Source organism: Bombina bombina, chromosome 7 (assembly GCF_027579735.1).
Source record: "Bombina bombina isolate aBomBom1 chromosome 7, aBomBom1.pri, whole genome shotgun sequence".
Classification (NCBI taxonomy): domain Eukaryota; kingdom Metazoa; phylum Chordata; class Amphibia; order Anura; family Bombinatoridae; genus Bombina; species Bombina bombina.
The window spans coordinates 438,091,586-438,106,173 of record NC_069505.1 but is presented as its reverse complement, the minus strand read 5'-3'; the positions used below and the strand labels follow the sequence as shown (position 1 = coordinate 438,106,173).

Here is a 14,588-nt window from a genome sequence, read left to right as displayed (position 1 = left end):
ACATGTTTATGTGCTCAGTCCCTGCTAGTGTCACAGTGTACTAATGACAGTGACATGTTTATGTGCTCAGTACCTGCTAGTGTCACAGTGTACTAATGACAGTGACATGTTTATGTGCTCAGTCCCTGCTAGTGTCACAGTGTACTAATGACAGTGACATGTTTATGTGCTCAGTACCTGCTAGTGTCACAGTGTACTAATGACAGTGACATGTTTATGTGCTCAGTACCTGCTAGTGCCACAGTGTACTAATGACAGTGACATGTTTATGTGCTCAGTCCCTGCTAGTGCCACAGTGTACTAATGACAGTGACATGTTTATGTGCTCAGTACCTGCTAGTGCCACAGTGTACTAATGACAGTGACATGTTTATGTGCTCAGTACCTGCTAGTGCCACAGTGTACTAATGACAGTGACATGTTTATGTGCTCAGTCCCTGCTAGTGTCACAGTGTACTAATGACAGTGACATGTTTATGTGCTCAGTCCCTGCTAGTGCCACAGTGTACTAATGACAGTGACATGTTTATGTGCTCAGTACCTGCTAGTGTCACAGTGTACTAATGACAGTGACATGTTTATGTGCTCAGTCCCTGCTAGTGTCACAGTGTACTAATGACAGTGACATGTTTATGTGCTCAGTACCTGCTAGTGTCACAGTGTACTAATGACAGTGACATGTTTATGTGCTCAGTACCTGCTAGTGTCACAGTGTACTAATGACAGTGACATGTTTATGTGCTCAGTACCTGCTAGTGACACAGTGTACTAATGACAGTGACATGTTTATGTGCTCAGTACCTGCTAGTGTCACAGTGTACTAATGACAGTGACATGTTTATGTGCTCAGTACCTGCTAGTGACACAGTGTACTAATGACAGTGACATGTTTATGTGCTCAGTACCTGCTAGTGACACAGTGTACTAATGACAGTGACATGTTTATGTGCTCAGTACCTGCTAGTGACACAGTGTACTAATGACAGTGACATGTTTATGTGCTCAGTACCTGCTAGTGTCACAGTGTACTAATGACAGTGACATGTTTATGTGCTCAGTACCTGCTAGTGCCACAGTGTACTAATGACAGTGACATGTTTATGTGCTCAGTACCTGCTAGTGTCACAGTGTACTAATGACAGTGACATGTTTATGTGCTCAGTCCCTGCTAGTGTCACAGTGTACTAATGACAGTGACATGTTTATGTGCTCAGTCCCTGCTAGTGTCACAGTGTACTAATGACAGTGACATGTTTATGTGCTCAGTCCCTGCTAGTGCCACAGTGTACTAATGACAGTGACATGTTTATGTGCTCAGTCCCTGCTAGTGTCACAGTGTACTAATGACAGTGACATGTTTATGTGCTCAGTACCTGCTAGTGTCACAGTGTACTAATGACAGTGACATGTTTATGTGCTCAGTACCTGCTAGTGTCACAGTGTACTAATGACAGTGACATGTTTATGTGCTCAGTCCCTGCTAGTGTCACAGTGTACTAATGACAGTGACATGTTTATGTGCTCAGTCCCTGCTAGTGTCACAGTGTACTAATGACAGTGACATGTTTATGTGCTCAGTACCTGCTAGTGTCACAGTGTACTAATGACAGTGACATGTTTATGTGCTCAGTCCCTGCTAGTGTCACAGTGTACTAATGACAGTGACATGTTTATGTGCTCAGTACCTGCTAGTGCCACAGTGTACTAATGACAGTGACATGTTTATGTGCTCAGTACCTGCTAGTGTCACAGTGTACTAATGACAGTGACATGTTTATGTGCTCAGTACCTGCTAGTGTCACAGTGTACTAATGACAGTGACATGTTTATGTGCTCAGTCCCTGCTAGTGTCACAGTGTACTAATGACAGTGACATGTTTATGTGCTCAGTCCCTGCTAGTGTCACAGTGTACTAATGACAGTGACATGTTTATGTGCTCAGTCCCTGCTAGTGTCACAGTGTACTAATGACAGTGACATGTTTATGTGCTCAGTACCTGCTAGTGTCACAGTGTACTAATGACAGTGACATGTTTATGTGCTCAGTCCCTGCTAGTGTCACAGTGTACTAATGACAGTGACATGTTTATGTGCTCAGTACCTGCTAGTGCCACAGTGTACTAATGACAGTGACATGTTTATGTGCTCAGTACCTGCTAGTGCCACAGTGTACTAATGACAGTGACATGTTTATGTGCTCAGTCCCTGCTAGTGTCACAGTGTACTAATGACAGTGACATGTTTATGTGCTCAGTCCCTGCTAGTGTCACAGTGTACTAATGACAGTGACATGTTTATGTGCTCAGTACCTGCTAGTGTCACAGTGTACTAATGACAGTGACATGTTTATGTGCTCAGTACCTGCTAGTGCCACAGTGTACTAATGACAGTGACATGTTTATGTGCTCAGTCCCTGCTAGTTCCACAGTGTACTAATGACAGTGACATGTTTATGTGCTCAGTACCTGCTAGTGTCACAGTGTACTAATGACAGTGACATGTTTATGTGCTCAGTACCTGCTAGTGCCACAGTGTACTAATGACAGTGACATGTTTATGTGCTCAGTACCTGCTAGTGTCACAGTGTACTAATGACAGTGACATGTTTATGTGCTCAGTCCCTGCTAGTGTCACAGTGTACTAATGACAGTGACATGTTTATGTGCTCAGTCCCTGCTAGTGTCACAGTGTACTAATGACAGTGACATGTTTATGTGCTCAGTCCCTGCTAGTGTCACAGTGTACTAATGACAGTGACATGTTTATGTGCTCAGTCCCTGCTAGTGTCACAGTGTACTAATGACAGTGACATGTTTATGTGCTCAGTCCCTGCTAGTGTCACAGTGTACTAATGACAGTGACATGTTTATGTGCTCAGTACCTGCTAGTGCCACAGTGTACTAATGACAGTGACATGTTTATGTGCTCAGTCCCTGCTAGTGCCACAGTGTACTAATGACAGTGACATGTTTATGTGCTCAGTCCCTGCTAGTGTCACAGTGTACTAATGACAGTGACATGTTTATGTGCTCAGTCCCTGCTAGTGTCACAGTGTACTAATGACAGTGACATGTTTATGTGCTCAGTCCCTGCTAGTGTCACAGTGTACTAATGACAGTGACATGTTTATGTGCTCAGTCCCTGCTAGTGTCACAGTGTACTAATGACAGTGACATGTTTATGTGCTCAGTACCTGCTAGTGTCACAGTGTACTAATGACAGTGACATGTTTATGTGCTCAGTACCTGCTAGTGTCACAGTGTACTAATGACAGTGACATGTTTATGTGCTCAGTCCCTGCTAGTGTCACAGTGTACTAATGACAGTGACATGTTTATGTGCTCAGTCCCTGCTAGTGTCACAGTGTACTAATGACAGTGACATGTTTATGTGCTCAGTCCCTGCTAGTGTCACAGTGTACTAATGACAGTGACATGTTTATGTGCTCAGTACCTGCTAGTGTCACAGTGTACTAATGACAGTGACATGTTTATGTGCTCAGTACCTGCTAGTGCCACAGTGTACTAATGACAGTGACATGTTTATGTGCTCAGTACCTGCTAGTGCCACAGTGTACTAATGACAGTGACATGTTTATGTGCTCAGTACCTGCTAGTGTCACAGTGTACTAATGACAGTGACATGTTTATGTGCTCAGTCCCTGCTAGTGTCACAGTGTACTAATGACAGTGACATGTTTATGTGCTCAGTCCCTGCTAGTGTCACAGTGTACTAATGACAGTGACATGTTTATGTGCTCAGTACCTGCTAGTGTCACAGTGTACTAATGACAGTGACATGTTTATGTGCTCAGTACCTGCTAGTGCCACAGTGTACTAATGACAGTGACATGTTTATGTGCTCAGTACCTGCTAGTGTCACAGTGTACTAATGACAGTGACATGTTTATGTGCTCAGTACCTGCTAGTGTCACAGTGTACTAATGACAGTGACATGTTTATGTGCTCAGTCCCTGCTAGTGTCACAGTGTACTAATGACAGTGACATGTTTATGTGCTCAGTACCTGCTAGTGTCACAGTGTACTAATGACAGTGACATGTTTATGTGCTCAGTACCTGCTAGTGTCACAGTGTACTAATGACAGTGACATGTTTATGTGCTCAGTCCCTGCTAGTGTCACAGTGTACTAATGACAGTGACATGTTTATGTGCTCAGTCCCTGCTAGTGTCACAGTGTACTAATGACAGTGACATGTTTATGTGCTCAGTCCCTGCTAGTGTCACAGTGTACTAATGACAGTGACATGTTTATGTGCTCAGTCCCTGCTAGTGTCACAGTGTACTAATGACAGTGACATGTTTATGTGCTCAGTACCTGCTAGTGTCACAGTGTACTAATGACAGTGACATGTTTATGTGCTCAGTACCTGCTAGTGTCACAGTGTACTAATGACAGTGACATGTTTATGTGCTCAGTCCCTGCTAGTGTCACAGTGTACTAATGACAGTGACATGTTTATGTGCTCAGTCCCTGCTAGTGTCACAGTGTACTAATGACAGTGACATGTTTATGTGCTCAGTACCTGCTAGTGCCACAGTGTACTAATGACAGTGACATGTTTATGTGCTCAGTACCTGCTAGTGTCACAGTGTACTAATGACAGTGACATGTTTATGTGCTCAGTCCCTGCTAGTGTCACAGTGTACTAATGACAGTGACATGTTTATGTGCTCAGTCCCTGCTAGTGTCACAGTGTACTAATGACAGTGACATGTTTATGTGCTCAGTCCCTGCTAGTGTCACAGTGTACTAATGACAGTGACATGTTTATGTGCTCAGTCCCTGCTAGTGTCACAGTGTACTAATGACAGTGACATGTTTATGTGCTCAGTCCCTGCTAGTGTCACAGTGTACTAATGACAGTGACATGTTTATGTGCTCAGTACCTGCTAGTGCCACAGTGTACTAATGACAGTGACATGTTTATGTGCTCAGTCCCTGCTAGTGTCACAGTGTACTAATGACAGTGACATGTTTATGTGCTCAGTACCTGCTAGTGTCACAGTGTACTAATGACAGTGACATGTTTATGTGCTCAGTACCTGCTAGTGCCACAGTGTACTAATGACAGTGACATGTTTATGTGCTCAGTACCTGCTAGTGTCACAGTGTACTAATGACAGTGACATGTTTATGTGCTCAGTACCTGCTAGTGTCACAGTGTACTAATGACAGTGACATGTTTATGTGCTCAGTACCTGCTAGTGTCACAGTGTACTAATGACAGTGACATGTTTATGTGCTCAGTCCCTGCTAGTGTCACAGTGTACTAATGACAGTGACATGTTTATGTGCTCAGTACCTGCTAGTGTCACAGTGTACTAATGACAGTGACATGTTTATGTGCTCAGTCCCTGCTAGTGTCACAGTGTACTAATGACAGTGACATGTTTATGTGCTCAGTACCTGCTAGTGTCACAGTGTACTAATGACAGTGACATGTTTATGTGCTCAGTCCCTGCTAGTGTCACAGTGTACTAATGACAGTGACATGTTTATGTGCTCAGTCCCTGCTAGTGCCACAGTGTACTAATGACAGTGACATGTTTATGTGCTCAGTCCCTGCTAGTGTCACAGTGTACTAATGACAGTGACATGTTTATGTGCTCAGTCCCTGCTAGTGTCACAGTGTACTAATGACAGTGACATGTTTATGTGCTCAGTCCCTGCTAGTGTCACAGTGTACTAATGACAGTGACATGTTTATGTGCTCAGTCCCTGCTAGTGTCACAGTGTACTAATGACAGTGACATGTTTATGTGCTCAGTACCTGCTAGTGCCACAGTGTACTAATGACAGTGACATGTTTATGTGCTCAGTCCCTGCTAGTGCCACAGTGTACTAATGACAGTGACATGTTTATGTGCTCAGTACCTGCTAGTGTCACAGTGTACTAATGACAGTGACATGTTTATGTGCTCAGTCCCTGCTAGTGTCACAGTGTACTAATGACAGTGACATGTTTATGTGCTCAGTACCTGCTAGTGTCACAGTGTACTAATGACAGTGACATGTTTATGTGCTCAGTACCTGCTAGTGTCACAGTGTACTAATGACAGTGACATGTTTATGTGCTCAGTCCCTGCTAGTGTCACAGTGTACTAATGACAGTGACATGTTTATGTGCTCAGTACCTGCTAGTGTCACAGTGTACTAATGACAGTGACATGTTTATGTGCTCAGTCCCTGCTAGTGCAACAGTGTACTAATGACAGTGACATGTTTATGTGCTCAGTCCCTGCTAGTGCCACAGTGTACTAATGACAGTGACATGTTTATGTGCTCAGTCCCTGCTAGTGTCACAGTGTACTAATGACAGTGACATGTTTATGTGCTCAGTCCCTGCTAGTGTCACAGTGTACTAATGACAGTGACATGTTTATGTGCTCAGTCCCTGCTAGTGTCACAGTGTACTAATGACAGTGACATGTTTATGTGCTCAGTCCCTGCTAGTGTCACAGTGTACTAATGACAGTGACATGTTTATGTGCTCAGTACCTACTAGTGCTACAGTGTACTAATGACAGTGACATGTTTATGTGCTCAGTCCCTGCTAGTACCACAGTGTACTAATGACAGTGACATGTTTATGTGCTCAGTCCCTGCTAGTGTCACAGTGTACTAATGACAGTGGCATGTTTATGTGCTCAGTCCCTGCTAGTGCCACAGTGTACTAATGACAGTGACATGTTTATGTGCTCAGTCCCTGCTAGTGTCACAGTGTACTAATGACAGTGGCATGTTTATGTGCTCAGTCCCTGCTAGTGTCACAGTGTACTAATGACAGTGACATGTTTATGTGCTCAGTCCCTGCTAGTGTCACAGTGTACTAATGACAGTGACATGTTTATGTGCTCAGTACCTGCTAGTGCTACAGTGTACTAATGACAGTGACATGTTTATGTGCTCAGTCCCTGCTAGTGTCACAGTGTACTAATGACAGTGACATGTTTATGTGCTCAGTACCTGCTAGTAACACAGTGTACTGATGACAGTGACATGTTTATGTGCTCAGTCCCTGCTAGTGTCACAGTGTACTAATGACAGTAACATGTTTATGTGCTCAGTACCTGCTAGTAACACAGTGTACTAATGACAGTAACATGTTTATGTGCTCAGTACCTGCTAGTAACACAGTGTACTAATGACAGTAACATATTTATTTGCTCAGTCCCTGCTAGTGCCACAGTGTACTAATGACAGTGACATGTTTATGTGCTCAGTACCTGCTAGTGCCACAGTGTACTAATGACAGTGACATGTTTATGTGCTCAGTACCTGCTAGTGCCACAGTGTACTAATGACAGTGACATGTTTATGTGCTCAGTCCCTGCTAGTGCCAGTGTACTAATGACAGTGACATGTTTATGTGCTCAGTCCCTGATAGTGCCACAGTGTACTAATGACAGTGACATGTTTATGTGCTCAGTACCTGCTAGTGACACAGTGTACTAATGACAGTGACATGTTTATGTGCTCAGTCCCTGCTAGTGTCACAGTGTATTAATGACAGTGACATGTTTATGTGCTCAGTACCTGCTAGTGTAACAGTGTACTAATGACAGTGACATGTTTATGTGCTCAGTGCCTGCTAGTGTCACAGTGTACTAATGACAGTGACATGTTTATGTGCTCAGTACCTGCTAGTAACACAGTGTACTAATGACAGTGACATGTTTATGTGCTCAGTACCTGCTAGTGTCACAGTGTACTAATGACAGTGACATGTTTATGTGCTCAGTACCTGCTAGTAACACAGTGTACTAATGACAGTAACATGTTTATGTGCTCAGTACCTGCTAGTAACACAGTGTACTAATGACAGTAACATGTTTATGTGCTCAGTACCTGCTAGTAACACAGTGTACTAATGACAGTAACATGTTTATGTGCTCAGTACCTGCTAGTGCCACAGTGTACTAATGACAGTGACATGTTTATGTGCTCAGTACCTGCTAGTGCCACAGTGTACTAATGACAGTGACATGTTTATGTGCTCAGTACCTGCTAGTGCCACAGTGTACTAATGACAGTGACATGTTTATGTGCTCAGTCCCTGCTAGTGTCACAGTGTACTAATGACAGTGACATGTTAATGTGCTCAGTACCTGCTAGTGTCACAGTGTACTAATGACAGTGACATGTTTATGTGCTCAGTACCTGCTAGTGCCACAGTGTACTAATGACAGTGACATGTTTATGTGCTCAGTCCCTGCTAGTGTCACAGTGTACTAATGACAGTGACATGTATATGTGCTCAGTACCTGCTAGTGTCACAGTGTACTAATGACAGTGACATGTTTATGTGCTCAGTACCTGCTAGTGACACAGTGTACTAATGACAGTGACATGTTTATGTGCTCAGTACCTGCTAGTGCTACAGTGTACTAATGACAGTGACATGTTTATGTGCTCAGTCCCTGCTAGTGTCACAGTGTACTAATGACAGTGACATGTTTATGTGCTCAGTACCTGCTAGTGTCACAGTGTACTAATGACAGTGATATGTTTATGTGCTCAGTCCCTGCTAGTGACAGTGTACTAATGACAGTGACATGTTTATGTGCTCAGTACCTGCTAGTGCCACAGTGTACTAATGACAGTGACATGTTTATGTGCTCACTACCTGCTAGTGTCACAGTGTACTAATGACAGTGACATGTTTATGTGCTCAGTACCTGCTAGTAACACAGTGTACTAATGACAGTGACATGTTTATGTGCTCAGTCCCTGCTAGTATCACAGTGTACTAATGACAGTGACATGTTTATGTGCTCAGTCCCTGCTAGTGCTACAGTGTACTAATGACAGTGACATGTTTGTGTGCTCAGTCCCTGCTAGTGTCACAGTGTACTAATGACAGTAACATGTTTATGTGCTCAGTACCTGCTAGTAACACAGTGTACTAATGACAGTGACATGTTTATATGCTCAGTCCCTGCTAGTGTCAAAGTGTACTAATGACAGTGACGTGTTTATGTGCTCAGTACCTGCTAGTGCCACAGTGTACTAATGACAGTGACATGTTTATGTGCTCAGTACCTGCTAGTGCCACAGTGTACTAATGACAGTGACATGTTTATGTGCTCAGTCCCTGCTAGTGTCACAGTGTACTAATGACAGTGACATGTTTATGTGCTCAGTCCCTGCTAGTGTCACAGTGTACTAATGACAGTGACATGTTTATGTGCTCAGTACCTGCTAGTGTCACAGTGTACTAATGATAGTGACATGTTTATGTGCTCAGTACCTGCTAGTGCCACAGTGTACTAATGACAGTGACATGTTTATGTGCTCAGTCCCTGCTAGTACCACAGTGTACTAATGACAGTGACATGTTTATGTGCTCAGTACCTGCTAGTGTCACAGTGTACTAATGACAGTGACATGTTTATGTGCTCAGTATCTGCTAGTGCCTCAGTGTACTAATGACAGTGACATGTTTATGTGCTCACTACCTGCTAGTGACACAGTGTACTAATGACAGTGACATGTTTATGTGCTCAGTCCCTGCTAGTGTCACAGTGTACTAATGATAGTGACATGTTTATGTGCTCAGTCCCTGCTAGTGTCACAGTGTACTAATGACAGTGACATGTTTATGTGCTCAGTCCCTGCTAGTGTCACAGTGTACTAATGACAGTGACATGTTTATGTGCTCAGTCCCTGCTAGTGTCACAGTGTACTAATGACAGTGACATGTTTATGTGCTCAGTCCCTGCTAGTGTCACAGTGTACTAATGACAGTAACATGTTTATGTGCTCAGTCCCTGCTAGTGCCACAGTGTACTAATGACAGTAACATGTTTATGTGCTCAGTCCCTGCTAGTGCCACAGTGTACTAATGACAGTAACATGTTTATGTGCTCAGTCCCTGCTAGTGTCACAGTGTACTAATGACAGTGACATGTTTATGTGCTCAGTCCCTGCTAGTGTCACAGTGTACTAATGATAGTGACATGTTTATGTGCTCAGTCCCTGCTAGTGTCACAGTGTACTAATGACAGTGACATGTTTATGTGCTCAGTCCCTGCTAGTGTCACAGTGTACTAATGATAGTGACATGTTTATGTGCTCAGTCCCTGCTAGTGTCACAGTGTACTAATGACAGTGACATGTTTATGTGCTCAGTCCCTGCTAGTGTCACAGTGTACTAATGACAGTGACATGTTTATGTGCTCAGTCCCTGCTAGTGTCACAGTGTACTAATGACAGTGACATGTTTATGTGCTCAGTCCCTGCTAGTGTCACAGTGTACTAATGACAGTGACGTGTTTATGTGCTCAGTCCCTGCTAGTGTCACAGTGTACTAATGACAGTGACATGTTTATGTGCTCACTACCTGCTAGTGACACAGTGGACTAATGACAGTGACATGTTTATGTGCTCACTACCTGCTAGTGACACAGTGTACTAATGACAGTGACATGTTTATATGCTCAGTACCTGCTAGTGCCACAGTGTACTAATGACAGTGACATGTTTATGTGCTCACTACCTGCTAGTGACACAGTGTACTAATGACAGTGACATGTTTATGTGCTCACTACCTGCTAGTGACACAGTGTACTAATGACAGTGACATGTTTATGTGATCAGTCCCTGCTAATGTCACAGTGTACTAATGACAGTGACATGTTTATGTGCTCACTACCTGCTAGTGACACAGTGTACTAATGACAGTGACATGTTTATGTGCTCAGTCCCTGCTAGTGCCACAGTGTACTAATGACAGTGACATGTTTATGTGCTCAGTACCTGCTAGTGCTACAGTGTACTAATGACAGTGACATGTTTATGTGCTCACTACCTGCTAGTGACACAGTGTACTAATGACAGTGACATGTTTATGTGATCAGTCCCTGCTAATGTCACAGTGTACTAATGACAGTGACATGTTTATGTGCTCACTACCTGCTAGTGTCACAGTGTACTAATGACAGTGACATGTTTATGTGCTCAGTACCTGCTAGTAACACAGTGTACTAATGACAGTGACATGTTTATGTGCTCAGTCCCTGCTAGTGTCACAGTGTACTAATGACAGTGACATGTTTATGTGCTCAGTCCCTGCTAGTGCTACAGTGTACTAATGACAGTGACATGTTTGTGTGCTCAGTCCCTGCTAGTGTCACAGTGTACTAATGACAGTAACATGTTTATGTGCTCAGTCCCTGCTAGTGTCACAGTGTACTAATGACAGTGACGTGTTTATGTGCTCAGTACCTGCTAGTGCCACAGTGTACTAATGACAGTGACATGTTTATGTGCTCAGTACCTGCTAGTGTCACAGTGTACTAATGACAGTGACATGTTTATGTGCTCAGTCCCTGCTAGTACCACAGTGTACTATTGACAGTGACATGTTTATGTGCTCAGTCCCTGCTAGTGTCACAGTGTACTAATGACAGTGACATGTTTATGTGCTCAGTATCTGCTAGTGCCTCAGTGTACTAATGACAGTGACATGTTTATGTGCTCACTACCTGCTAGTGACACAGTGTACTAATGACAGTGACATGTTTATGTGCTCAGTCCCTGCTAGTGTCACAGTGTACTAATGATAGTGACATGTTTATGTGCTCAGTCCCTGCTAGTGTCACAGTGTACTAATGACAGTGACATGTTTATGTGCTCAGTCCCTGCTAGTGTCACAGTGTACTAATGACAGTGACATGTTTATGTGCTCAGTCCCTGCTAGTGTCACAGTGTACTAATGACAGTGACATGTTTATGTGCTCAGTCCCTGCTAGTACCACAGTGTACTAATGACAGTGACATGTTTATGTGATCAGTACCTGCTAGTGCCACAGTGTACTAATGACAGTGACATGTTTATGTGCTCAGTCCCTGCTAGTGTCACAGTGTACTAATGACAGTGACATGTTTATGTGCTCAGTACCTGCTAGTGCCACAGTGTACTAATGACAGTGACATGTTTATGTGCTCAGTACCTGCTAGTGCCACAGTGTACTAATGATAGTGACATGTTTATGTGCTCAGTACCTGCTAGTGCCACAGTGTACTAATGACAGTGACATGTTTATGTGCTCAGTCCCTGCTAGTGTCACAGTGTACTAATGACAGTGACATGTTTATGTGATCAGTACCTGCTAGTGCCAGAGTGTACTAATGACAGTGACATGTTTATGTGCTCAGTCCCTGCTAGTGTCACAGTGTACTAATGACAGTGACATGTTTATGTGCTCAGTACCTGCTAGTGCCACAGTGTACTAATGACAGTGACATGTTTATGTGCTCAGTCCCTGCTAGTGTCACAGTGTACTAATGACAGTGACATGTTTATGTGATCAGTACCTGCTAGTGCTACAGTGTACTAATGACAGTGACATGTTTATGTGCTCAGTCCCTGCTAGTGCTACAGTGTATTAATGACAGTGATATGGTTAGGTGCTCAGTACCTGCTAGTGCCACAGTGTACTAATGACAGTGACATGTTTATGTGCTCAGTACCTGCTAGTGCCACAGTGTACTAATGACAGTGACATGTTTATGTGCTCAGTACCTGCTAGTGTCACAGTGTACTAATGACAGTGACATGTTTATGTGCTCAGTATCTGCTAGTGTCACAGTGTACTAATGACAGTAACATGTTTATGTGCTCAGTACCTGCTAGTGTCACAGTGTACTAATGACAGTGATATGTTTATATGCTCAGTCCCAGCTAGTGCCACAGTGTACTAATTACAGTGACATGTTTATGTGCTCAGTCCCTGCTAGTACCACAGTGTACTAATGACAGTGACATGTTTATGTGCTCAGTACCTGCTAGTGTCACAGTGTACTAATGACAGTGACATGTTTATGTGCTCAGTCCCTGCTAGTGCCACAGTGTACTAATGACAGTGACATGTTTATGTGCTCAGTCTCTGCTAGTGTCACAGTGTACTAATGACAGTGACATGTTTATGTGCTCAGTCTCTGCTAGTGTCACAGTGTACTAATGACAGTGACATGTTTATGTGCTCAGTCCCTGCTAGTACCACAGTGTACTAATGACAGTGACATGTTTATGTGCTCAGTACCTGCTAGTGTCACAGTGTACTAATGACAGTGACATGTTTATGTGCTCAGTACCTGCTAGTGTCACAGTGTACTAATGACAGTGACATGTTTATGTGCTCAGTATCTGCTAGTGTCACAGTGTACTAATGACAGTAACATGTTTATGTGCTCAGTACCTGCTAGTGTCACAGTGTACTAATGACAGTGATATGTTTATATGCTCAGTCCCAGCTAGTGCCACAGTGTACTAATGACAGTGACATGTTTATGTGCTCAGTACCTGCTAGTGTCACAGTGTACTAATGACAGTGACATGTTTATGTGCTCAGTCCCTGCTAGTGCCACAGTGTACTAATGACAGTGACATGTTTATGTGCTCAGTCTCTGCTAGTGTCACAGTGTACTAATGACAGTGACATGTTTATGTGCTCAGTCTCTGCTAGTGTCACAGTGTACTAATGACAGTGACATGTTTATGTGCTCAGTCCCTGCTAGTACCACAGTGTACTAATGACAGTGACATGTTTATGTGATCAGTACCTGCTAGTGCCACAGTGTACTAATGACAGTGACATGTTTATGTGCTCAGTCCCTGCTAGTGTCACAGTGTACTAATGACAGTGACATGTTTATGTGCTCAGTCCCTGCTAGTGTCACAGTGTACTAATGACAGTGACATGTTTATGTGATCAGTACCTGCTAGTGTCACAGTGTACTAATGACAGTGACATGTTTATGTGCTCAGTCCCTGCTAGTGTCACAGTGTACTAATGACAGTGACATGTTTATGTGCTCAGTCCCTGCTAGTGTCACAGTGTACTAATGACAGTGAGTGTGATGTCATTACCTGGGGGCGGTGCGTAGGGGTATCCCATTGGCTGTGGTGGTGGTCCATATCCGTTCATAGCTGGGGGCGCATACGGGTAAGGTGGAACAGGTTGGGCGGGGGAGTATCCTGCAGGGGCAGGCGGATATCCACCAGGCACATACCCCCCTGCCATAGGAGCGGGTGTGTAACCATATCCAGCATTAGCAGGTGCAGGAGGTCTAGAAGCTGAGAAATAAGAGACACCATGAGACACTCATATTTCACAGTTTACTTGCATTCGTATGATGTGGGCCCCTAAGATTACGTGAGCTGTTTGTGCTCTCTGCAGTTAGTGGATCAGTGGGAGGTTGTTATGGAGTTTTATATGATCATATTGGCATAATCTGATGGTCAAACGGTGGCATCAAATATACCAGAATGGGCTACAATAATTACCCTGGGTTGTGGGGGTTAATATAACAAGTAACAGTTAACCTCTCGTATCATTTAGAACACGTTATACACAGCTGCTGGTAACAAATATACACGTTTAGTGTCAGCTGAACCAGAGGATGACAAGGAACACAATTTGTTTTACAATAATCCACTGAAAGAGCTTTTATGCCAAAACTACAATCTAGTTTTCATAGGTAAATAACAATATGTAAAAGGCTGTCTCTGTTTAAATGGTAGCAAAAATGTATGTTACAAACACTCTGGTACTTTGGGTC

The 14,588-nt window shown here is 43.4% G+C and overlaps 1 protein-coding gene across 1 annotated transcript in view; it reads right to left on the bottom strand.

Annotated features, from left to right (window-relative positions):
- LOC128666642 (WW domain-binding protein 2) overlaps window positions 1–14,588 on the bottom strand; it is a 57,004-nt gene that overhangs the window by 15,511 nt on the left and 26,905 nt on the right. The window contains exon 4 of the mRNA XM_053721350.1: window positions 13,897–14,103. Within this exon, the coding sequence (XP_053577325.1) occupies window positions 13,897–14,103 (207 nt within the window). The remainder of the gene's footprint in view (window positions 1–13,896; window positions 14,104–14,588) is intronic.